The 26,710-nt window shown below is 37.4% G+C and overlaps 1 protein-coding gene across 1 annotated transcript in view; it reads left to right on the top strand.

Annotated features, from left to right (window-relative positions):
• The window catches only part of prkdc (protein kinase, DNA-activated, catalytic subunit), a 280,348-nt gene that overhangs the window by 34,691 nt on the left and 218,947 nt on the right, over positions 1–26,710 (top strand). The window contains exons 10-16 of the mRNA XM_051928733.1: positions 1,241–1,398; positions 2,205–2,351; positions 2,452–2,625; positions 2,744–2,912; positions 17,533–17,582; positions 18,875–18,991; positions 25,510–25,656. Of these exons, the coding sequence (XP_051784693.1) occupies positions 1,241–1,398; positions 2,205–2,351; positions 2,452–2,625; positions 2,744–2,912; positions 17,533–17,582; positions 18,875–18,991; positions 25,510–25,656 (962 nt within the window). The remainder of the gene's footprint in view (positions 1–1,240; positions 1,399–2,204; positions 2,352–2,451; positions 2,626–2,743; positions 2,913–17,532; positions 17,583–18,874; positions 18,992–25,509; positions 25,657–26,710) is intronic.

Genomic DNA, 26,710 nt, shown 5'->3' with positions numbered 1-26,710 from the left:
GGAAAATTGGTGATGTACAGGCTTTTAAATTATTGACACGCAGAGCGACAAGCAGCACAAAGCCAGCACAAAGTCCACTTCTCCTTAGCGTTCATTCAGCTCCCCACCCCCTTGACAATGCAAAGTTGCAGGAGCGTACTGCGCCTCCGGGGAGGGGGGTTTGAGCGAACGTGCGTTCTGCCCTCACACACCCACACACACACACTCCTCCTCCTCCTCCTTCCGAATGTGCAGAGCGACAAGCAGGCATTTTGGCAGAAGCAGCACAAAGTCCATTTCTGCTCAGCGTGAGTTCAGCTGCCCCACTTCACAAAGCGAGTGCAGACACATTGACGTCTGATCGCTGAGTGCAGTGTGCAGTGTTGGTCTGCGGTGTTTAAGAATGTAGGAAGTGTTTATAAGAGCGTGGGAAAGGTTAACAAGAGAGTGAGAAAGGTTTATAAGAGTGTGGGAAGGGTTTATAAAGCCTTAAAATATGTATAAATAATAAAATAAATATAGGTCGCTACTTTGTGGATTTTCACCTATCGCGGGGGGCTCTGGAACGTAACCCCCGCGATAGGTGAGGGATTACTGTACATGGGTTGGGATTTCTGTTGAGAACACTGGAGCTGGATGTGAAGTGGCATTTCAGAAGCCCACTCACACTTTCTGATTATTTTCTGGGCTCATATATTTATATTAATTCAATTATTCTTTAGATAATTGCATGTACATATTAATTGATGCTATTTTCTTGCGACATTTTAACTTTTTGAACTGATGATTTTTTTTTTTCTTGTCTCTTTTTGTTTTTGTGTTTTGCCCATCTGGTCCAGCAAAGGTATTTGCTGAACATTTCTACCACACAATCAACAATTTTAGGGTACTTCATTGTAATTGCAAATGCATAATAATAAGAGACGTCCAGTATACAGTAACATGTCTTTAGGACTGGATTAAATCTGTCTGCGACTGCACTTTTTAAAGTTACTTTTGATGGATAGCTACAGATAAATTTGTCACTTACTGCTTTATTTGCGGGGATGCCAGGCCGTGACTTGGGTTGAAAAAAAGTGAGACAGTTTCCATTTGGCAATTAATTTATTATTCAAATATTGTTCAAAAGTCAAACTGCCATTATCAGTGAATAAAGGATTATAGTTGCTACAAAGTGAGCTTAATTTAAATTTGGTCTGGGAAGTTTAATCTCTCAAACTTCAGTTAATTTCCTTTTTTTATTTATCTGATTTTATTTTAGCTGGATTGTACCTCTTTTCAAAACATGCATCTCAATTCAGCACCTGTCTCTTGGACAACTACCAGTATCTCTTTGAAATCCTTTCAAAGTACTGTAGTCACTCAAATGTAGACATGAAGAAAGCTGGTCATGCTGCATTGGACACATTCTTGAAAGAAGTAAGGTTATATTTCTTTTAAGGTTTGAATGTGGTGGTGAATGAAAACGTACCCAACAGTATGTGAAAATCAAAACTCAACTTTGGCTCACACTTTGTAGAGTGTTTACTGTGGTGTTAGAATTTTTCACCTTGTTTGCAGAGTAATGGCATCTTGAATTTTATCTGAAGAAGCCATTGTGTTGATTTTTTTAGGTCTTGTAAGCCTGGACTTTATTGATAGTTTTTCAAGCCTTGCTTGTCTGATTATGATGTGTTTTTTTTTTTTTTTACTTCACAAAGTAGTCTTTGAATTTGTAGAAGACAAAGCCTAATACTGGCTGTTGAAAACAGTTATTCAAGCACCCAAAAGATTCATGCTTAGAAATTTTACTATGAACCATCTCTTAAAGTAACACCATTAATATTATGCAGTGTTATTTCTATGTTTTTTTTGTTAATGTTTAAATAATGTATGAGTGCAGACCTCAGCTGCAAAGCTAGATTATTTAATGTTAGCCACAAACTGAAGAATATCCTCACATGTATTATTTCTCCAGTTGATGAATTAACACTTGGCATCTATATAATATAAATAGACAGTAGCAGTACATGTTCAGAGTACAGTGCAGTCTTATGTTGAAGTCAAAATGTTAAATGTTTATATCTCACTTTTGGTTCACTGTGTGCTATACTGTATATGTTTTGGGAAAACAGGTGGCTAACCTTCCTGTGTCAGTAATGTACCCTTGAATACCTGAGTAGAAAGCTTTGGGATGATGGCTAGAGTTTCAGTCTGATTGCTCTTCTTATTTTCTTTTCATATAGGTTTCTCTTTTGGTGGCTGAGAATGCTGAGCTCCATAAAAGTAAGCTCGAGTATTTCATGCGTCAGTTTTATAGTATCATTCGAACACTGGACTGCAGCACAAAGGAACTCTCTATTGCCATCCGAGGATATGGACTGTTTGCAGGAGTATGAGTTATTCATTTTCTTTTAATTTTGCTGCTTTTTATTTTTTCTATATAAATTTGCAATCTAACAGGTTTTCACTTAAACTTTTTTTTACTTGTAGCCTTGCAAAGCACTAAGGTCGAATGATTCAGATGACATCGATTTTATGTACACAGAGCTCATCCAACGCTGCAAACAAATGTACTTGACTGAATCTGATACAGAAGATGACAACATGTACCAGTTGCCAAGCTTCCTGGACTCGATTTCCAGTGTCATACTGCACCTTGACAAGGTAATGCATTTTTGTGGAATCCTCACAGGTGAATGGTTTGATTTCCACAGAGATTTTTATATAGTCATTATTATCAATAAGGATATTTTGTTTTTATTTGTCTGCTGTTTCTTTACAGATCCCTGAGGTATACACCCCTGTTCTAGAGAGGCTTCTGGTTGTCCAGATTGATAGTTTCCCACAGTACAGTCAGAAAATGCAGCCAGCATGCTGTCGATCCATAATAAAGGTGCTTGTTGCATTAGCAGGGAAAGGTCCTGTTTTATGGAGCTTTATTAGCACAGTTGGTAAGTTTAAGTCTTGCGACCTCCTGTATTTAATCAACCCACAATATCAAGAACATGACCTTTGTGCTGTCCTCCTAAAGCCTTGTGACAGTCATGCTGGAGAATCCCTTTGTTTACACGTTAATTTAAGTTCATAGATGTATTGTTATAGGGCAACATTTTATGCTTTCTAATTGTGTTGATTTACCTTATTCTTGTCTGAACAGGAATTCATTTGGCATCCTATGTTGGCTCTTTACTAAAAAATTCTAAGCAACACATTTAAAAAGAATTGTATGAAGAGTACTTGTTTCTCCATTTTCTTCTAAAAAATGATTGACCTGTTAAAGATTTATAAAAAAAACACTTAAACATGTTTATTTTGTCAACAGGGATAAGGCTAAAACTAGCAGGAGAAGAAGTATTTGCTGCTGCAGTTAATTTAAATTAAGCTAAGCAGAAAAATTCATTTTGCTATTTTATAATGCCACATAAGTAAAAGAAAGGAAACTAGAAAGCTACAAACAAGTTTGACTGGGGCAACTAATTTGTAGTACAGTGATCCCCCGCTATATCGCGGTACAGCTGTCGCGCCCCCGCTACATCGCACATATATTAATATTATTATTACTAGGGGGCTCCACCCCCTGCTCACTTTGCTCGCCCACCCCTGGGTTTGGTTTATCGGATAAACAATTTAAAGAGATTGTTATTTTCATGTGAATTGTTACATATGCATTATTTTCATTTTTACTTTAAAACTTTTGTAAAAACAATATTTGTCCTTTATTTCCTGCCTTGGGTATGGTTAAATCTTTCTCGCAGGACTTATAACGCTGCTCGCGTTGTGAAGGGGGTGTCTGAATGCACGCTAAAGAGATGCGATAGGTTCAGCTGTGTGTTATGCTTGTCGCTCTTTGCGTCAATCACTTAAAAGCCTGTATAGCAGGTGTTCTTTTGCCACTTCGTATCTCTGCCGCTAGCTTCCAGGAGGGGGGGGGGGGGGTGGTGTGAGGGCTGAACGCACGCTAAGGAGATGCACTCGGATCATCTGCTGGCTTGCTGCAGCTGCTGCTGGCAAGCTGCATGGTCTGCTTGTCATTGTTTTAAGAGCTGGGAGCACCTGAAGTTTGTCTACCAAAAGCATTCCAACAACTGCTAGGTTAGAGGTCGGTGAACTTGTTTTAAATTGTTTGTAAGTAGGTCGTGATGTGCGAAAGTCACTGTCTCACGGGTTTTGCTTCCTAAGGTTGTAATGCCTAGTCTTGCGTGTCATCAAAGTGTCTCTCTGAGATTATCTGGTCTCGATCACTTTGCTTAGCCCCCCCGGAGGCGCGCTACGCTCCTGCCACTTTGTGTCTCTCCTGCTCGCATTGTAAAGGGGGGGAGCTGAACGCACATTAAACAGAAGTGGACGGATCAGCTGCTCTGCCAAGATGCCTGTTTTGCTTGTTGCTCTGCGCGTCGATCATTTAAAAGCCGGTACAGCAGCTGTCCTTCTGTCTCACTGCCTTGTCTTGCATGACGTTAAAATGTCTCTCGCAGGATGTCAAATTGTCTTCTGAGAAGATCAAGCCTCGTCTCCCTGCCAAGGTTTTTTTTTTTTTTTTTTTTTATAATAGAGATGTTACTCATATCCTTAGCCCGACTTCCACATATCATATGTGTTTACAAAGTGTGTTTTAATAAGTTTACATGTGTTTAAAGCGTGTGGGAGGGGTTTTTTAACACTTAAACTATAAAAAAAAAAAAAGTTTATTTATATGGTCTTTCTATATCGCAGATTTTCACCTATCGCTGATGGGTCTGGAACGTAACTTCCGCGATAAGCGGGGGATCACTGTATAGTAAATGTGAAGAATTTATTTGTATTAAAGACAGGTTAGATTGCATTTCTTAGAAAGCTAATATTCAGTACAAGATCAATATTTTGGATGATTTTTTCAAATCAAAATCATTTTTTATTTTTTCTCCGAAATTAGTCATGCTATGTTTTTCTTTACCAGTGATTTTCCAGGTCAGTCTTGAGGCCCACTGGTGTTTTTTACCTATTCTGCATTTACTAAAGAGAAGTGGTGTGAAATCCACCTTCATAAAAAGTCTAGAAATATTTTTATTTTTGGCATAATTTTAATTTATTAACTTTATTTTGTTCTTTTTCTGTTAATTCACCTTTTCTGTGTAGTTTTCTACCTTACTTGTATCTTGTTAATAACATAATTTCACAGATTTTCACAGACTGGTAGGAACAAAAACTTAACTTGGAAACTACTCATCTATACTATGTATACTTACTTGTGTCCAGCAGTTAGACATTTTTGAACATATTAGACATGTTAAATGTAACATTACCAATCCTAAAGTTTTCTGTAAATTTATGACAATTTGATTAAACAAACAAAAAGAATGCACATTAGCTTTCCCTGTTTTTATTCGACACATTCTTTTAAGGCATTTTCTTTATTGGAATAACGAATGTCAGCCTTTTTACTCTGCCAAATGTTTTATTTGCCTTTTGTGTTTCTGTAGCCTAATTTCTTTATAGACCAGGGTTTGTTTAGTCATGTTTTTTGTGTCTTGCAAGTACTGTTTTTTGTTAATTCATGCCCACACATACTAAAATTCAGAGGCATTTTATAAACAAATATGATAATTTTTCAAAATAAACTAAATATAATTTACTTTGTTAAAATTATGAAAGAAACTATATAGTAAACAGAAAAAATACAAATTAAGCAGTGTATAAATTCAGATTATTTTCCTTTTTACTACAAAAAAATCTCAAAATATGAAAATCATAGTGATGTTAATAAAAATCATAAAAAATAGGATGAAAAAACACTGAATTATCACCAAGTAATTCTTTCTACATTCCAGTAAAATGGAATTTATGGATTGACATAAAAACATTGAATCTAGTAAATAATACCTTGCTTAATCAGGGTAAGAGTTCATTTAAAAGAAGAAGTTGGTTGGCTTTAAATCCTGCAGACACAATGGTTCTCTAGGGCTAAAACTGAATTTCATTTGAATTTCACTGTTTCAGGCAGCTGGTGAATGGCCCCATCACACTTCATTTTCATAATCTTACAGAATCGAGGTCAGACAGTCGTGTAGTCTGCCATGCCCAGCAACTTATTGCAACCAATTTGTGAGTTAGCCCAACAAAAGGAAATTTCTTTTGATTTTGTCTTAAGTCATAAGTGTGGGCTGTCTGTGTGTGAGAGTTGAAAACCAATGAGTGCTTGTCTAGAAATATATTACCTACAGAGCAGGCACGAGGAATAAGGAGCCATGGATGTTTTGGACCATACCAACACAAGAAATTCCTGTCTTTTTTGACGTACCTTGTTTGTCATACCATGACAGAATTGAAAAAAAAAGCAAAAGTTGTTGTGATTGAAGCTGATCCCGCTATGCATAAAAGCCTTTGTATAACACGTCTTGATGTCTGACAGCAGGCTGTTGGCGGTCAGAATGTGGAGAGCTTGCAGTACTTTACAAATTTAAAACTGTCCTGGCAAGTTGTCATGGAGTTGTGTAATTTGTCATCCTTTTGTGTTTTCTAATTGTGTAATATGACATCCTTTGGCAACAAGATCAGGAACTGCAGATATTAAGTTTGACATCCACTCCAACTAGATGTTGCGTAATGTACTAGTGGCTTAAGTGAATTATGTTATCTAAGATGAAATTAGATATTTTAGTGCTTGGATTATTAACAAGCAGGTTAATTTAAGTGAAGCATAGAAATGTTGACCTAGTCAAATTTGCTTCAGCAGTAATAATTGGCTTTGAATTAAGAAAGTAGGTTGAAAAAAATGTGGAGCCTACTAGGACTGAACTTGAGGACCCCTGCTGTAGTATATGGCATCACTAGCATATGACTAAAAGTAACACAGTAAAATACAGATTTAAAAAAAATTACAGATTTTGGGAACGAGCAGAGACATCTATGTGAAAAAGAGGTGAAGGAGGCATGCATACCATCAATTTTTTGTTCATTAGTAAAATTCTCACTTGTCCGTTAATCCTGTTGGCATCTCCTGAATATTCTCCATGTGCCTATGTAGAGTAAATTTAATGAAATACTACAATTACCATTGGCAAGAAAGTGATTTACTCCTTGGTGTTAGTTTTAGAAACAAATATTACATGTAACAGAAATTATAGGAAAGGTATGTCTAGTGTCCACTGCATACTGATAAAGATTTGATACATGTCCATTGTGTGACATGTTTTGAAGCAGCCACTTACGCACAGCTTGATGTTGCCAATGGGACAGTAGAAGCATTTTTCTTTGTACATTTATCTTGTAATATTTTTTCAGTTGTTTGAGGATTAGAGGGTAGAGTGACGGTGCTTGATTCGCATGATCAGTGCACCTGTTGTGTTATTATAGGCTAACACAGCACAAAGCTTAGTGACTTCCACATTTTCTTGACATGAATGACAGTTGCTGCATAGTGAACAGTACTCATGGGCCTAATGTCTTTCTACTTGATCACTGTCATTTTGCCTTGCACTTACTTGTATCGTAGTGAACCTTCAAGCGACTGAATTCAACAGGCATATCACAGTGGTTTGGTCGTAAATAATAATGCATTGCTTTAACTATCCATGACAATTTCTGATTTCCAATGCACATTGGCATCTCTATCGCTTATTTGAACTAATGGTTCAGTTTCAGTTTGTTCTAGAGTAGTCTTTACAGGTTCTTGTTTACATGCCATTGTGTTTTGATTCAAGGCTTCACCTCACTAATGAATATTGATGAGTTACCTTAGAGTGGCAAAACGCATAGAAATATTCATGCGCTTGTGCAGTATAATGTTATTTTATCCACCAGATGGCAACGGAATACTGTCTGTAGCAGGGGTGGGCAGTGTCCGTCCTGGAGAGCTGCAGGTTTTTCTTCAAGCCCAATTGATTAATTAGAAACCAATCCTTGCCAGTCTCAGACCTTATTTAATTTTATGGCATGTTAGTTTGCAGTGTTAGATACTTGTATCGTAGATTTTTTCCTTTCCAAGATATCATCCAAATGATTTGAAGCCTAAAATGGATATTTTTTCAGTCTGTCACATTTTTCTCTTAAGTGTTTTATTAAACCAAATAGTGCATGATGAATCCACACAGATGTAAATGGAAACAAGTTATCTTATTGTTAATAAGGAGCCAATAGAACAGTGAATGCAGCAGTTTAAGACTGAAGTGAGCAGTTTAAGGATGGGGAACCTTAACAAGTGAGATCACTAAAATTAAGCATCAAAATGTCACTTACAATAAGTGTTTCATCAGCAATAATGTACTTCTCATTAAGAAACTGGGTTGGAACAAAAACCAGCAGCCGTGGCGGCCCTCCATAACCAATAGCCCACACCTGGTTTATAGAGTTATTTAAGCTTAGAGCTGTAAAGTGAATTGTTACACATCATCCAGAGTCTAACTCGGGCTTAACCGTAATTGCATAGAATTCCAAGCTTGAGTCACATTTAGTGGTAACGCTAAGGAGGGTAATGTAATCACCAGCTGCACTAAAGTTACTATGAGGAAAAGCTTGTTAAGCCTTGTAACACTTTAGAGAGATTTTATTAGCATGCATTTCTTTTTTGGCTAAATGTAACTTCCATGTTTTATGAGGTGGTAAATTGGCCCAATTTGTAGTTATGAGCATTGTGCTACTGATGGTGGTATAGTTCTTGATGTTTGCCACTCGTGTTGTAGTAGATGATTGTACAGTGTAGCTGTCAGTTTTATAAGCAAGAGTGTTTCTCCCTCTCCTTCCTTTACTTGCTGATTATATAAACAGTTACAGTTTTAGTACCATAGTGACGGTAATACATTTTAAATTATTCCTAATACTAAGTATAATTTTGGAGTCATTTTTTGCCCTCACTTTATGTTTTACTGGGGTAAACCTGTTTAATATGTGGCCGTTTTTTTCCCTTTGCCCAGATTTATTTTAAACTCTGGCAATATTGCAAGCTAAGTATTCTTTTGTATTTTATATTTAATTCATAGTTAGAAAAATAGCTATTTTTATAAATAGGACATTATGTGTGTGTGTGTGTGTGTGTGTGTGTGTTTACTTTATTTTGGCAAAATAATAAAATGAACATATGGTATAAATTGCTTATTTGTGCATGAACTTTATAAACATATTTTTCTTGACTTGATATTTTGCGATAATCAAGAAAGAATTCAGAATACAAAGGTTATTGAACCATTAGGATCCAGTGACCATAATATAATTAGTCTTTTGGCATTTTGAATGAACAAAAAATTAAACTATCAAATTATATTTCTAACAAGCAAATTTTGAGCAGATGCTGAAAGAAAAACATGGCCCTGGATAAACCTCTAAATGTTAGGCTAGTTGAGGAACAACGTGGTAGATTTAAAGTCGCAATAATAAAATGCTATAAGAGGAAATTGCTGTGACTGGATATTTGAATCACTTCCTAAGAAGTTCTGTTACCAGGTGCCCAGTGCTTCTAGCCTAAATGATCAAAATATGTTTCACATGGATGGGATGTATTGGCTAGGCCCATCTTAATTGCTTACTTTACAGAATTCAATTTTAGTGTGACATTTGGGAGTGGGTACCCAAAAAGCAAAATGTAGGTCAGAAAATATTTTAAATTTATAAAAGGTTTCCTGTTGCTGCATATACCTGAACCACTTTTTATGTTATAGCTCACTGTTTTGGAGTATAGTAGTGCTGATAAACTATCCAAGATGTCAACTTTTAAATTCCTTAAAATATTAAAAGGAAGATTAGATACAATCTATAGCAGTTAGTAGGAGCACCATCTGATTCGCAGAACTTGAATTAATGGTTGAGGCTTTGGGTTCGATTTTAGTACTACTGGCACATATGAAGTTGGTTTTGCATTGAAGAAGGGTGTAACTTAATCTTTAGAAGATGAAATGGGAGAGGCATTTTAAAAAAATTGTTGGTTTCATAGCAAAGCATTTAGTTAGGGTGAAGATATTGTTTGAATTTTCATGAGACATCTCATCACTGTACTTCATTAGCTTTGCTCTTTCACTACACATTAAGTAACACTGCATTAGTGAGAGCCAGTTTTAATTCTTTAACCTCCTTAGCGTTACATTTTTTCTCAAAAAAAAAAATGTTAAAAGCAATGCAGTTTTGGCTTGAAATATTGTGCTAAACTCTAAAACTACGAGTCAGAAGTGTAAAAAGTATAATAATGATGCTAATTATAATAATAATGATGAATAATAATATCAAATTAATAATGATGATGCTAATACAGTACCAGATATCATCAAGCTACCGGTTCCCATGTGTTTGATTAGGGAAAATTGCTTTGTTGTGTGGACATTTACCCGAAACTGTTCAGCATAATGGTTCATCTCAACAACAGTTCTTTTGATCACTTCATCATCAAAAATAACTTCAAATAAGTAAATGGATTTTGGCTGTTAACATTCACTTTTATTCCTGGCTCCCCCACAGAGTCAAAATGAGGTAGTGCAGGTTTATTAGAAGCAGGGTCAACAGAAACCCAAAAGCGAGCATCACTTTCAGATTCATCAGAATCTCTTTCGGCTTCACTGTCTGTTTCAGTTTCACTGCCTGAAGACAGATACACTCCATCTTCACTGCTGACGAGAGGCTCCTCAACATGACTGCTCTTATCACTGTCAAGAGCGAGCAACACCTGGGCTGCTGAAAACGTTTCTTTCGAGACACCATTATCGGGGCTAGGAGAAGATGCGTCTATACCATTGCCTAGGTTACGTTCAGCTTTGGTGCTTATCTGAGACACACCTATGCTGTTGCCTGAGTAAGGCTCGGGGCTAATGCTGTTAGCATTTTTATAGCCCGAGTAATCCTCTGGTCTAACACTTACATGAGACATGTCTATACAGTTGCCCAAGTGACACTCTGGACTAACGCTTTTAGCAGTGTTTTCACAGCCTGAGTGATGCTCATGTGTAACGCTAAGGAGGTTAAGAAAAGTTACTTTATTTTTTGAGAAAGTTTTTTGAATTAATAGATTGCATTACAATTAGTAAACTAGTGTACAAGTAAAGAACATTCGATGCTTTCTCAGCTCACGTATCCTCTCCATTATCCATTCAAGGAGTAGAGAAAGAAAAAGACTTAAACTAAAGTTATCATTCAAAAATAATGAACTATCCAAAAGATTAGTAATGGTTCAGCCGGGTCAGTTTGTTGGTTACAAGAGTAATAATAAATGCCTTAAAAATCCTAAAGGACCTTTGAACTGTTACTCAAAGTATTTTTTATACTAATTTTAAATGGAATAGAAGATCCTTTTCCTACTGTGCTATTGTGGGTGGTTTAGGAAGATAAGATTGTATTCTGCAATTCATTCTAAGTTATAACAGTAGTTTGTTTATTTAGCAGTAGTGTCTCACCATGTACAATCCCCAGTCTGTCATGCATCAGCCACCTTGACATGTTCAGCTTTAAAGAATTCATGTGCCATCCTACTACACCACACTCTACAAATCATTAACAGGATCAGAGAGAGGGATTTGTTTCTTGGAGTCTCTGGCACATTTATATAAATATATATGTTCAAAGACCTGCGGGGGAGTTTTCACCTTGGTGACTTGAGCTAGATGTATATATATACTGTATTTGATTTCACAGTTAAAGATCTGTTTTGTGGGTTGAGGTCCTTGTAGATCATATCGCGCAATAAATAACTGAGTAAGAGGTGCTTGAAAACTACCATTTATTTCCAGTACTGAAACTGCTGGTACCGTCCAGTTTTGAAAATGTGTTCTTTGATACTATTTCATTACTGCTATATCGTACAACCCTAGTCCGTGATGATATCTTTCTTTACAGCTGTATACTGAACATCTTATTAAGTATTTAACATCCTTCCACTTTCTGTTACATTGGGGGAATCCCCATGTGTATCAAAAGTCAAAGAGCTGTATTAATATTTTGTTATTTGTGAATGCCAATACTCATTTATTTAAATAATATTTCTATTACTACTTGATGGGTATACCAATATATTAAAGCTGCTGTTACTATTAGCATTTATATAAGAACTAGCTGAAATACCCAGCATTGCCCGGGAGAAAAATAAAGTATTTTTTTTCGTTTGAGAAAAATAAAATTTAAAAAAAAAACTTTAAAAATAAACTAACAAACAATGAAGACTCCCTAATATGCTTGTCTTGCGGTCTTGTATATATGTTATCATCCAGTTGATGCTCGGAACCGGCCAACTCTATTTAATTTCAAAAGCAACAGGGGCACGGTGGTGCTCAAACATAAAGAATGCTGGCAGTCACCTCCAGTTCGCCCTCTGGTGGTCATTCCGAGTGTCAACTGGATGATGACATGCATACAAGAGGGCAAGATCACCCCCCACCCTACCCAGAAGGGGGTGGGTTAGGATTTATTTCACCCTGCAGTATTTTTAGTCGACCAATGACAAACGTGTACCAAGTTTCATGAAAATCGCTCCAGCCATTCAGAAGTGATGCTGGAACATACATACACACACACACACATACATTTAAACTTTAAAAATCAATAGATGTTGACACTATATCTGGTCATGTTCAGCTCTGACAGGAGAGCATTTCCCGCATGGGGAGAAAAGCACATGGCCATGATATCTCTGGCAATCTGCAGCTACCCTGTAAAACACATGGAGCTCTGATCTCTCAAAAACGTCAAACATTACTCCTTAACAATCTGTAGATGATAATGTCTGTTCAACAAACAGGTATCGCTAGCTAAGCGGAGGCAATGTGCATTCCCAACACGTAGCGAGACGTAAACCAACTCAAACAGAGGCTGGCGAGTGAATGAGGAAGGCCCCGACCCCTTGCTCTCGGCCCACAGCTATTCTCTTGGATTTGCATAAATACATCTATACCGCAAGCGAACTATGGTTGTTACCGCGATAAGACAAGTCTCAAAATCAACCGGAAAGTTCAAGCAAATTATAGAAAACAACCAGATCTAAATCCGTTAAGTAATTCTCTTGTGAAAAACAGACAGACATATAGACAGAACACGCTTGGACCACGAAATTTTTAAAACCGTTTCTTAGAGAGCACCTATGGGCTAAGGGTAACCTACATTCCAAATTTCAAGTCGGGAGATTTTGTGATGAGTGAGTCAGTGGTATTTGGCTTTTATATATACAGATTACATTATGCACTGTTGAACATTGTTGAATGATGTAGGTACTTTTATTAAAATGGATAGGCTTTCTATTTTTGCTGTGGTATGGAGCAGATACTGAGTATCGTGAAGTTTCACTGGTAAAGGTATCGAATACAAAAATTGTGATACTTTGACATCTCTATTTGGCTCATGCATTTTTCCTGTGTGACATCCAAGCTCAGGATAATGTTTGTGTAGCAGCTAAGGCACTGAGTATATAATGTATGTATGTTAAAAACTGTGTGGATATATTTATTTCTTCTAGTTTTTTCTAAAGTTACAAATAAGATTGAGAAGCATATGATTTTTTTTTTTTTTGTAAATTTACACTGGACCTTTCCAACTTTTTGTGGGGGTGACATAGTTTTCGTTATTTAGCCTGAAGCAGATAACACTTTCCCTTTAGTATGCTTACTTATAAAATGAAGTCACTCTTTCTTAAATGTTCAGTATATATTTTTTTTCTGCTTTGAAATATGCCAAAATGTTAAAACATTTCAACTATTGGTGTTGTTTTGGGGAAAAAAATCTTTTGTCAATATTTGAAATTAAAAAGTTTCCATTTACTGTCAGATGGGAAAATAATTGTGTTCTTATTCATGGGAATTCACCAGAAGTCAAAAAAGTTAAATTGCATTGATTTAAATTCATTCCAAATGGCTGCTTTTGTTTTTTTGTGTTACTTTTAAGCTCCAAATGTATTCAAGTTGTAAACATCATGCTCCAATTAAAAGAAGCTGAGTTCTAGCATGCCTTCATTTCCTCATAAGCGGTTTTTTCATTGAAATGTGGGAAAGTAGTGCCCTTTGGCTTCATCATTCTGAATTTGGAATAAAGTTAGACGATTCTTTCAGAGAAGTCATTAAAATAGTTAAATAAATTGCTGATTTAAATTGAGGTGGCACAGAAAGGTATTGCAAAAACTTGAGCATCTCTAGACAGTGTACTGTACACATTATTCATATGACTGGGTGTGTTGTTGACAACCCTTTATGAAAGTTTGAGACTTTCATTTGTCTTTGAAAATGTTTAAGCCTGTCAAGACTGATTTTCTTCTTTTTATCATCCATTATTACATACTAGTTACTAAGCATTTTTATCGCATTTATGTTGTGAATAGAAAATTAATATTATTTATATACAGCCAGTCTGTTTCAAATACAGTGTATCTGGAAAGTATTCACAGAGCATCACTTTTTCCACGTTTTGTTATGTTACAGCCTTATTCCAAAATGGATTAAATTCATGTTTTTCCTCAGAATTCTACACACAACACCCCATAATGACAATGTGAAAAGTTTACTTGAGGTTTTTGCAAATTTATTAAAAATAAAAAAACTGAGAAATCATATGTACATAAGTATTCACAGCCTTTGTTCAATACTTTGTCGATGTACCTTTGGCAGCAATTACAGCCTCAAGTCTTTTTGAATATGATGCCACAAGCTTGGCACACCTATCCTTGGCCAGTTTCGCCCATTCCTCTTTGCAGCACCTCCCAAGCTCCATCAGGTTGGATGGGAAGCATCGGTGCACAGCCATTTTAAGATTTCTCCAGAGATGTTCAATCGGATTCAAGTCTGGGCTCTGGCTGGGCCACTCAAGGACATTCACAGAGTTGTCCTGAAGCCACTCCTTTGATATCTTGGCTGTGTACTTCGGGTCGTTGTCCTGCTGAAAGATGAACCGTCGCCCCAGCCTGAGGTCAAGAGCGCTCTGGAGCAGGTTTTCATCCAGGATGTCTCTGTACATTGCTGCAGGCATCTTTCCCTTTATCCTGACTAGTCATCTTTCCCTTTATCCTGACTAGTCTCCCAGTCCCTGCCGCTGAAAAACATCCCCACAGCATGATGCTGCCACCACCATGCTTCACTGTAGAGATGGTATTGGCCTGGTGATGAGCGGTGCCTGGTTTCCTCCAAACGTGACGCCTGGCATTCACAACAAAGAGTTCAATCTTTGTCTCATCAGACCAGAGAATTTTCTTTCTCACGGTCTGAGAGTCCTTCAGGTGCCTTTTGGCAAACTCCAGGTGGGCTGCCATGTGCCTTTTACTAAGGAGTGACTTCCGTCTGGCCACTCTACCATACAGGCCTGATTGGTAGATTGCTGCAGAGATGGTTGTCCTTCTGGAAGGTTCTCCTCTCTCCACAGAGGACCTCTGGAGCTCTGACAGAGTGACCATTGGGTTCTTGGTCACTTCCCTGACTAAGGCCCTTCTCCCCCGATCGCTCAGTTTAGATGGCTGGCCAGCACTAGGAAGAGTCCTGGTGGTTTCGAACTTCTTCCACTTACGGATGATGGAGGCCACTGTGCTCATTGGCACCTTCAAAGTAGCAGAAAGTTTCCTGTAACCTTCCCCAGATTTGTGCCTCTAGACAATCCTGTACAGACAATTCCTTTGACTTCATGCTTGGTTTGTGGTCTGACATGAACTGTCAACTGTGGGACCTTATTTAGACTGGTGTGTGCCTTTCCAAATCATGTCCAGTCAACTGAATTTACCACAATGGGGACTCCAATTAAGCTGCAGAAACATCTCAAGGATGATCAGGGGAAACAGGCTTCATGGCAAAGGCTGTGAATACTTATGTATATGTGTTTTCTCAGTTTTTTTTTATTTTTAATAAATTTGCAAAAATCTCAAGTAAACTTTTTTCACGTTGTCATTATGGGGTGTTGTGTGTAGAATTCTGAGGAAAAAAATGAATTTAATCCATTTTGGAATAAGGCTGTAACATAATAAAATGTGGAAAAAGTGATGCGCTGTGAATACTTTCCGGATGCACTGTATATTGCAGGTGCATGCCATCTTTTTTCACCATTTACAGCAAAAACTTCTACGTAGTTTTTCTGTGAGTCTTTAACACTTGTGGGAAGTGATGGAATCAGCTGGTGGTGTGTAATTGGGGAGGTATGGTCTGCCTGATCTCAATGCCAACTGGATTTGCTGAGCAGTACTGACAGGAATTTAGGAATTTAGTGAGGCCATAGAAAACCTTTTTTTTTTTTTTTGGGTGGTCTCAATAAGTACTCACATAACCATTTAATAAGTCGGGAATGGAAGGTGAAACATTCCCAGGGTAGTTGTCAACAAACACGAGGAAACACTTAACAACAATAGATGGAGTATTTTGAGAAACTACTAAGTCAGGTGGATATACCCTCTAAACACAGTGTCACATACAGTAACATAGCTTCTAGTTGGAGAGGATATTAAAATTGATGATTAAAGTTGCTGATCTTATCCCCAGAGCATGCTAATTTACATGACCAGAAATCGCTGCGCATGTCAAATTATGTGACTTCCTGCTGATTTTACAGTACAGTTTCATGTTTCTGAAGAATTATGTGTTCGCCCCTTTATCAAACATTCAATAATATACTGCCTGACAGTTCCGATGCTGTACAAAGGGTTTACGGGTTTGGCAAGTTCAGACTCAATTGCTCCCTCTTTATTTTTTCCTTTATTCAATTCTGCCGTGGTATGTAAAAGATGGTATATCAGACAGATAACCCACACTTCAGTCAGCAAGGTCCAAAACGGCTGCATTCCTTCTTCCTCATTGCTGCATTGTATATATGCATTGAACTTCTGAGTGGTTGCTGATTGGTTGTCAGCTTTCATGCATACAGAGCCAATCCCAATGACTTCAGACAAAATCAAACCTGTTTGATTCTGTCGGGGCGAGTCATAACTAGATGGACTGAGTCGCTGGGCACGTCAGGCGATACAATTTGTGGTTCAAGAAGCATGACGCAACTGTCCCCAACTCGTTAAGGTTATGTAAATGAAGTCTATTGAAGTTGCCAAAGTCATTATCAGAAAGCTCTGTAGTGGCAGTGCTACAGTACTGGATGAAATCTGTCTGAAAAAGTTGAAAGCACTTCACAGGCAGTGTCCTGTGGTGGTTAAGGTGTTTCTTGGCCAGTTAACCTACTGTTACTGCAATCCTGCCACACCTTGATTTACTCCACGTGTTGCCACTGTGCCCCTCACAAGGAAAAGTGGACAGAAAATGAGATGAGATTAGCTTACCCCTTATATTGCAAAGCTTGTTTTCTTTCATGTGAGCTTTGAAGTTTGTGCCAAATCCTGAAATCCACAAGCTATTGAAAGTATTTTGGCACAGACCAATGCAAAGTTGTTGGTAAATAAAGCAGGCAGTATATGGATTCTAGTGTACAAATAAATGTTTTTCCTTATCGTATTGTGCTACATTAAAGAAATGTGAATAATACGGAAACACTTGCCTGAGGCCTTTAATTTCCCCATAGATACATTAAATATAAAACCATGCACTTCTTACTAAAACAATTGTGTTCATGCTAAGATTGATATGTGAAAAAAATCAGCTGTAAATTTGGCTAGTGTTGCCACTTTGTTCTCAATTCTTAATTTCCTGGCAGATACATAAAAGTATTCCTTTTGTTTTTCAGTGCATCAGGGCTTGATTCGTGTCTGTTCAAAGCCAATGCTACGCAGTGGGGTGAGATCATACTTATTTATATCTTATCTTTTTTTATGATTCTACCTGACAGGCTTATATTGGTAAAAGACAGAAAGAAAAGAATTTGAAAAAAAAAAAAAACAGTTTATCAGTTTAACAAAATGATGGTAGTCCTCAGGTTTTAGAGAGTATTGAGGGATACAGTAGAAAGAAAAATGGTTTATGAAGACATTTGTATTGATTGGTTTTATGTAAAAGAAAGATTGTGGAGACTAACAAAAAATCAGCTTTTGGAATTTCTCCTGACTATTCCATTTTAATAGTCAACATATTTATAGTGATGTTAATTAGACATCGTAGTGAACAGAAGTTTGATGGACAAAAGGCATCACAAGAATATAAATACTGTATTATATTACTGGTTAATTACTGGTTAAGCCAGTGGCTTGCCACCTGTGGTACTGTATTTTTTCTAGTTGTCATGAAATAAGATGAATTCAAACTATTTCTATAATATCTCCCACATACAAAAGCAACATACATTATTATTAGAATGTGAAATGTTATCACTTCCAATTTTTGAAAGACATTTGGGGTTCTTTTTGGAGATGGAAGTAACACTAAATAATAGAGGGTTGAGTGGCTAGGAAATGGACACTCTGGTATACAGGGTGGTGGGCATTTTCACCTGACTGTGGAAACTAAACAGTGTTGGGCTTGATTACTACTTGAATAAGGCATTGCTGGAGTATGTAGTACATAATTCTGTAGGTCAGCCTTACAGCTCCATTGTTTTTGTCTGTGTGGAGTTTAAACATTCCCTTCCTTGTTTGCTTCAGTTTTGCCTTTGGGGACCACATCCCATATAGGCATACACATTAGGTTTAGTGTTGACTACAAATGGTCTCTGTGTATATCTGAATGTAGGTGTGTGCCAGAAATGTACTTCTAGGAGTGGATTTAAGACTAGTACCTGTGAGAGTTTATTAATCTTAAAATGATTTCCTTGGTGGATTTGGGGTATCTCATAGGGATGAAAGAACAGATTTAATTATGAGATATTGAAAATATGGGAAAACAGACATTTCCAAGATGGCTATATTGTTCAACACCTGTTTAAGACAGCCTTTGAGCATTACTCGGTGTTTTATTTATACCTTCAGTGTGCAACCTTCTTTATTATTGTAGTAAATTACTTATTTATACAGTTTTGTGGTTTGTGGTGTGGTACATTTGTATTCCAGGTCAGGGTGATCTTCACATTCCACATAGACTGAATCCAAGTTTTTAAATTTAGAGGTATTTTTAATCTGCGTGTTTTTGCTTATAAGGAAGAAGAAAGTGATCAAGAGAAAGATGCTCAGGTACGCAGTGGCAAGTGGAAGATTCCTTCTTATCGCGACTATTTGGATCTCTTCAAGAGCTTGTTGGACTGTGATAAAATGATGGTAGGTACTTACATGCCCTTAATCTGATTTTTGTTAGGTTTCAGCTTGGGGCTGTCAGATTAACCAAAAAAAGGGTTTGGATATTCCAATTAAAAATAAGTAAATATTCAGATATTTTTAACTTGGGTTAATGATTCTGAGCGTTATATTTGTATGATTGTACGTGTTTTTTTTTTTACATTGTTATTATTATAGTGATGACTACACAGCAAGAACAAACACCAGCAACAAAAAAATAAAAATAAAACCCCAGCCATTTAACTGTTATTTATATACATGTGGTGCAGCGACACCAGATGACTACAGCAAGACCCAGGCAACATTACCATACTGTCCTGGGTCAATTAGTAAGAACGCGACGGGGTGAGAATAGTGATTGAAGTAAAAGAGCAGGCATGTCAAAGGTGGGCTTATTTTATCATTTTAGAGGTGTTCAATTGGCAGCGACAGGTACAGGTAATATTATTGTATTCAGAATAAATAAATATGTCCACACCTGTGGACTCACCTGGAAAAACAGTTTCTGTGTGACTTACAGGATCATCATGTTATCAAGTCAGGGTCTGCACAATGTCTTTTTTTTCTCCTTTACAGATGGAGCAATTTTTTAATACAGATGGCCTGAATATTTTTGATTACATCTCATTGTTTAGGCATTATTTGTCAAACCAGGCAGCCATGTAAGGAGGAGAATATTTGTCGGACACAGTGTGTTGGATCTTTAAAGCGGGGAATTTAAAGCGTTGTAATAAAAGGAAAATCAGAATTATGTTTTTTTTTTTCCTTTTGCTTCAATGAGAAGATCATAGCATTGAACAACAGTCAGGAATCTCAGGTTTGGGAGTGAATGGGGCAGAATCAGATGCAAAATGATACTTTAAAGAAAACATTTAGAAAAACTGCTCCCAACACAATTGTGGGGTCAAAAAAAAAAACTACATCATAGAAAGGGTCTTGCTGTACTTTGTACAAATATAACAGGAAAACCATTCACAATTACAAAATAGCTGCTTGTGGAAATGAGGTGCTAAAGAATAGTTCTGAAAAATACAGCAGCTTTGCATAATGCGTCTGGGGTAACTTGATGGCAGAATTAGTGCAGGTAAAATGAACGACTGTACTTTTACTATTGATTGTCCGCTTATCGAATGTTGAACCCTTAACAAGTTTCTAGCTGTGTCCCAGTGTTCTCGATGAACTGATTTTAAAGTAACAGTCTCGATCCACTGTACTAATTCCCTTCATAATTTTAAACACTTCAATCATGTCATCTCATAATCTTCTTTTGCTTAAACTGAAAAGGGTCATCTCTTTTAATCTTTCTTCATAATTCATAACCTTTAGCCTGGAATGAGCATAGTTGCTCTTCTCTAGACCATTTCTAGCTCTGCTATGTTCTTTTTTGTAGCCTGGAGACCAAAACTCCACACAGTACTCCAGATGAGGCCTTACCAGTGTATTATAAAGCTTGAGCATAACCTTCTCGGACTTGTACTCCAAACATTGTGATATATAACCTAACATTCTATTTGCCTTCTTAAAGGGTTCTAAACACTGTCTGGCAATTGACAGTGTCAAGTCCACTGCGACTCCTAAATCCTTCTCTTAAGGTGTACTCTTGAATTTCAGACCTCCCATTTTGTATTCAAACATAACATTTTACTTCCTATGTGTAATACCTTACATTTACTGACATTAAATTTCATCTGCCACAAATCTGCCCAAGCCTGGATGCTGTCCAAGTCCTTCTGTAATGATCTAACAGATTCCAAATTATCTGCCAATCTTGGTATCATCTGCAAACTTAACCAACTTGTTACTTGTATTCCTATGAAAATTATTTATAATTTAGCATCTAGCACTGACCCCTGTGGAACACCACTCTTAACATCAACCAATTCTGATAAGGTTCCTTGTACCATCACCCTCTGTTACCTGTGTCTGAGCCAATTCTGCACCCATCTACAAACAGCCTGAACTCCTACTTCTTTTAGTTTGATGCCCAACCTCTTATGTGGCACCTTCTCAAATGCTTTCTGAAAGTCAAGATAAATAATATCATATGCTCCACTTTGATCCTATCTTTTTGTTGCTTCCTCATAGAATTCCCCTTTACTATTTTGATGCACTTCACCTCTTCCTTGACAGCTCTTCTATTACTAAAATACTGAAAGAATATCTTCAGGTCATCTTTTGCTTTATCTGCTATATTTCTCTCCAACTGTCTTTTAGCCTTCCTAATATCCTCCTTAATGTTTGCCCTTATGTTCTCATACACCCTACAATGCACTTTGCAGTTAATAGTCTTATGCACCTTATACAGCTGCTTTTTCCTTTGCTGCAGCTTTTTTAACTCTTTCTTAACCCACTGTGGAGTTTTTCTACATTTCCTATTAATTCCAAATTTAGGTATGTACCTGTTCTGCATTACATGTAAAATATTTTTAAACTTGTTCCACTGCTCCTCAACTGTCTTCATACTTAAAAGCTTATCCCAATCTATCCTCTTTAGACTTTGCCGCATCTGCTCAACATTTGACCTACCTAAGTTAAACTTAAAAATGTAGTCTGTACAAATCACTGAGAACTGTATTATATTATGGTCACTGGACCCTAGTGGTTCAATCACTTGTACACCCTCAGTTCTATCCTGATTATTACAAAATACTAAATCCAGACAGGCTTCACCCCACGTTGTTGCTTTAGCATACCGAGTTAAAAAACAGTCAGTGATTGCTCCACCATTTGCAAGGTTATCATAGTTAATATTTGAATAGCTAAAGTCCCCCATAACTATAATATCCCCCTATAAACTTGCCTTTCTAATATTACTAAAATGATGAGTGTTAATTACTGTCTGCATTGGGTGGTGTATATCACACTCCTAAAAAAAGACCTCTTTCTCTAATGCTTTCCAGGCAAAGCCACATGACCTCACTAAGTCAGGAGCTCATTGTCCATTTGAAGAGGACTTTGCATTTAAATTCTTTAACATAAACAGCAACCCTAACTCATTTTCAGATCTGTCTATCCTTCCTAAAACAATTGCATCCCTCTATTTTAATACTCATCCCCATCTTTTTATTTAGCCAGGTATCCGTTATTGCTATATTATAATTATGCTCTGTTACATACAACTCCAACTCACTTTCCTTATTTTTGATAGCATTAAAGCAAGCTATTTTTAATGTGTTTCTGCTGCATTTAAATGTTGGCTTATAATTTGCGTTACTATGCATTTTTATTTCTACACTGTCGTTTGTTCCTCCATGTATAGTTCTAAACCTGTCCTGTCCTAAACTTCCTGCCCCCCTTTCATTAGTTTAAACAATCCTAGACTAACCTACATACTAACCTCCCCAATACTTTTGTGCCCCTCCGGTTCAGATGTAACCTGTCGCAGTGGAACAGGTCCCATCTGTTCCAAAAGGAGTGTCAATGCCCCATATACCTATACACTTGTACCCTGCACCAAGATTTGAACCCTGTGGTTCAGGTGTAACCTGTTGCAGTGGAACAGGTGTCATCTGTTCCAAAAGGAGTCCCAGTGCACCAAGATTTGAGCCACATGTTAAGCCTTTTAATCTCTTCTGTCTCATCTGGACTGGAACATGGCACAAGCAGAACTTTAGAGAAGACTACCTTGTCAGATTCCCAGGCTGAGGAGCAGAACTAACTCTTTGAATTTGACAGACTACCCTTATGTATGTCATTTCTTCCAACATGGACAATGACAACTGGATCCACCCCTGCCCTGGCCAACACCTTATCTACTCTTCCAGGGAGGTCTCCTACTTGTGCACCAAGCAGGCAACACACTGTGTGAGACTCTTTGTCTCTGGAGCAAACCTGTCCTTCAATCCCCCTAATGATCGAGACCCCAACTATCACTACCTCTCTTTTTCTGTTGTACTGGTTTTGAGGCGGCCCGTTGGGGCTTCTCGTTCCCTTCGTTCCACCTCAGAATCATCAGAGACACCATCCAGCTCCGCAAGGACCTGAAAATGGTTTGACATTTCTGATTCTGGGGTTGATGCCTCCTGAAAGTGTGCACCCCTCACCTTACGTCTTGTGACCGTGACCCACCTATCTCTACCTGTCTTGTCTGGAATCTCCTCCTACGCCACCTTAGGGGTGCACATTATCTCTGTAAAAAAAAAAAAACACCTGGGCTAGATCCGCCAATTCTGTACCACAGCGCAGGCCAACCAACTCCTCCTCCTCCATTTCAGTGACCCAGAGCTCAAAGGTGCTGGATCAGCTTGCATCACCTGCAGATGTAACCCTCATAGATGACTGGCCGCTCCAAGCCATTATCTAAAAAGTCCATCATCCAACAGGACTTGCATTGCACTGGCCTCATTATTAAAATTTGTTTTAGGATTCCTAAAACTGCCTCAAGTTTTTCTTTTTTTAATTAAAATTAAAAGATTTAACTTTATCGATTAGATTATAGAACTGGTACAGCTCTTTTACAACTTCTGTCCCCTTAAGCTCCTGTAATATTCTCCATCTCAACTGCCTGCTATTTGTCCTTCTATAAGGTTAACTTTACTTTTCTCTATCTGTTCTCCTAACTTGCGCTCCTCTTATTCTTTACTGACGGCAATAGGCAGCTTCACTCTTAGTTATCATGAAGCCTTCTGCTTGAATTTGTACTGTAAAGTACTGTATATGACTTCAAAAAAATATCTGAGTTCATCTTTCATACAGGTGGAAGTAAATAACTAAATGATAGTATGTGCCAGTGAATGAATTGTTCACAGCATTTCTTAGTGTTGCTTTTTGCCTACAACATGTGGTGAAAAACTATATTTTGTTTTTCCTAAAAAATAGAGGTAAGAAGTGCATCAGTTTGGAGAGGCCTTAAACAGGTCACTAATTACAAGAAACAAACGGTTCTGCTGACCCCAGTCAACCCTCAGTTAAATTAGTTTTATGGTCGATTTGAAAGACAATGGGACATAAATCTACTTGATGGCTTTTCTGTTAATACTCTGCACTGCTGTTCTCCTTAGCTTCCCCCTCCTGTCATCATTGCAAAAGTCCTCTGCAGCTTATTCAAAACACAAAATATTAAAAAAGCTGCAGGCCCGCATCTTATTTCCCCTTCCACACTCATGCACTGTGCAGACCAGTTGTCTACAGTATTTACAGGCATTTTCAACTGAGCTCTGCATCTGTGCACTGTTCCTGCTGCTCAGTACCAAAAAAATCAAAGGTGACAGGCCTAAATGACTACAGACCAGTAGCTTCAACCTCAGTGGTAATTAAGACTTTTAAACGCCGTATTCTGAATTTCCTCAAGAATGGTACAAAAGACTTCCTTTGACCTATTTGATAGGTCAAGGGCATATGTGAGGACCTTGTTTTTGGACTTCAGCCCCACTTTCAATACAGTCATCCCAAAGCTTCTAGATAAGTAACTCATCCAGTTGAACCTGTCCAGTTCAACCTTACATTGAATCTCAGACTTTCTTACAGTTGGAAAACTGTTTGTGTGGTTGGGCACACACATATCTGACCCATTACCCTGAGTACTGGTGGGGATGTGTCCTGTTCTCCACCACTTTTTCAATTAATACAAATGCCTGTAACTCTGGTGATTCATCTATCAAATGTCTTCAATTTGTAGATGACATCACACTAATTGGCCTTATTTCAAACAATGATGAGTCCATATACATACAAGAGGTGGAAAATCTGACATTGTGGTGTAGCCATAATAATTTGGACCTTAATATTAAAAAAACTCAGGAAATTATCATAGATTTCAGGAAACAGACACCTGCTCACCTATCACTTGCTACAAATGGTTCAGCTGTTGGGATGACAGAATCATTTATGTTTCTGGGCACTGTGCTGTCACAAAACCTTAAGTGGGACAATAACATCACTTCCCTTATTAAGAAAGCCCATCAGAGAATGTTCTGTTTGCATTAGCTGAGGAAATTCAATCTCACACAATAAAAAGTGGTCCAGTTCTACACAGCCATCATCGAGTCCATTCTGACCTTCTCTATAACTGTGTGGTTTTGTGCTGCCTCTGTTCAGGCTAAGGCCAATTAGCAGTGCATCATCAAAGCCTGTGAAAGAATCATAGTCTGTAACGTACCACACATTAAAGTGCTATATGAGTCCAGGGCAAGGTAGCGGGCCACAGAGGTCATTACTGATCCGTTTCAGCAAGGGCATCACTTACATCACTCACTTTGTGCAGTTTTTTTTTCCCACGTGCAGTTATTCTTACAAAAGTCTGAGCTCCTACTTGGTATCAATGTATAAAAGTATACCTGCACACTGAATTGCCTGGACATTTTAATCCTACTATCTCTTTATCTTTTTGTATTGCCCTTGTATGCTGCATTGTATTTTATCATTTTATTTTTTGTATTCTGTTTTGTACTTGTATGTTGCACCAATACTGTCAAGACAAATTCCTAGTACACATTAGTGTACCTGGCCAATAAAGTGAATTCTGATTCAGATTTTTTTTTTTATTTTTTTATTCTGTGCAGGAATCTGGATTCGTAGATGGTGAAGCTCTTAGCTCACCTCTACGTTCTCTGAACCGTCTTCTTTATGATGAGCTGATGAAATCTCTTTTGAAGATCATTGAGAAATTAGATTTGTCAGTACATACACCGAATGTTGAAGAAGAAATGGTAAGCAATAAAGAACTGAAACTTTATTGACTGTCTAGTATGCTTTTTTACTTATAGTTAAAACAAATTTAAGTTTTAATTTGTTATCAGTAAAAAAAAAAAAGAAAAAAAAAAAAAAAGAAAAGTGAAGTGAAGCGCACCCTATTTTTTCACATACAGTACATTTTTTAAGACAGGCAGAGTGTTTCTAAGTAATCAACTTTCAAGGCTTAATTTACTTTAATTGTTGTAGAACTTCTGTAGGTTGTAACCTGTTTGCTGTTTCCTGAAGATCGCCCATTTGTAATATTCTGATACTTCCTTTTTTCAGTTTTTGCTAACCTAAACTTTAAATTTAAACCGCTGGTAGTTTACTGCTTAACTTTTCACCATTTAGCTCATTCATTGCATTTCAACTAATTAAATTTGAAGAAAAACGGGAAAAACTTAGGTTTTCTAAAACATTTGACTGGTTGTGTGTGCGCGTCTGTGTATTTATATCAAACATGAATAATAGCAGCAAAACAACTGAATAATGGCAAAGTCTATCAAAAATGCTTCCTTGTATTATATTTAAAAAGCTTCACACTGGTTAAATAACATATGATGTCTTCAGTAAGATGTCTTCAGTAAGATATCTTCAGTAAATCTGTTGTAACTGATAAGTAATTTTTATTTATGCAAAGGAGAAAGTACATCATCAGTGTGCTTACCTTTGCTCAAAAATGAGGCTGGTACATGGATGGCATAGCTAACATCCAGATGGATGAACATGTTACTGCTTAATCTGTGGCGATCTGTACTTTATACCATGTTCCCCACCTGGGGTTCTGGTGCGTGTGATGTTAGGCTGGTCTCTCTGATAATGGTCAGCTCAGCCTTGGGGACTTAATTACAAAAAAATGTGCAAAACACCTTATGTTGTCAGTGGTGTTTGTCTGTATAGTAGCCAATTCCCAAATGAAAGATGCATCCCACTGAACATTCCATTATAGTCAAAATATGTGTACATAGACCAAATATACATATGCTAACCTAGTCCCATGGCCGTTGCCCCAGACAAGAAACATCTGAG

Source organism: Erpetoichthys calabaricus, chromosome 6 (genome assembly GCF_900747795.2).
Source record: "Erpetoichthys calabaricus chromosome 6, fErpCal1.3, whole genome shotgun sequence".
Classification (NCBI taxonomy): domain Eukaryota; kingdom Metazoa; phylum Chordata; class Cladistia; order Polypteriformes; family Polypteridae; genus Erpetoichthys; species Erpetoichthys calabaricus.
Note: the sequence above shows the minus strand (reverse complement) of the source record. Positions and strands in the feature narration are given on the sequence as shown.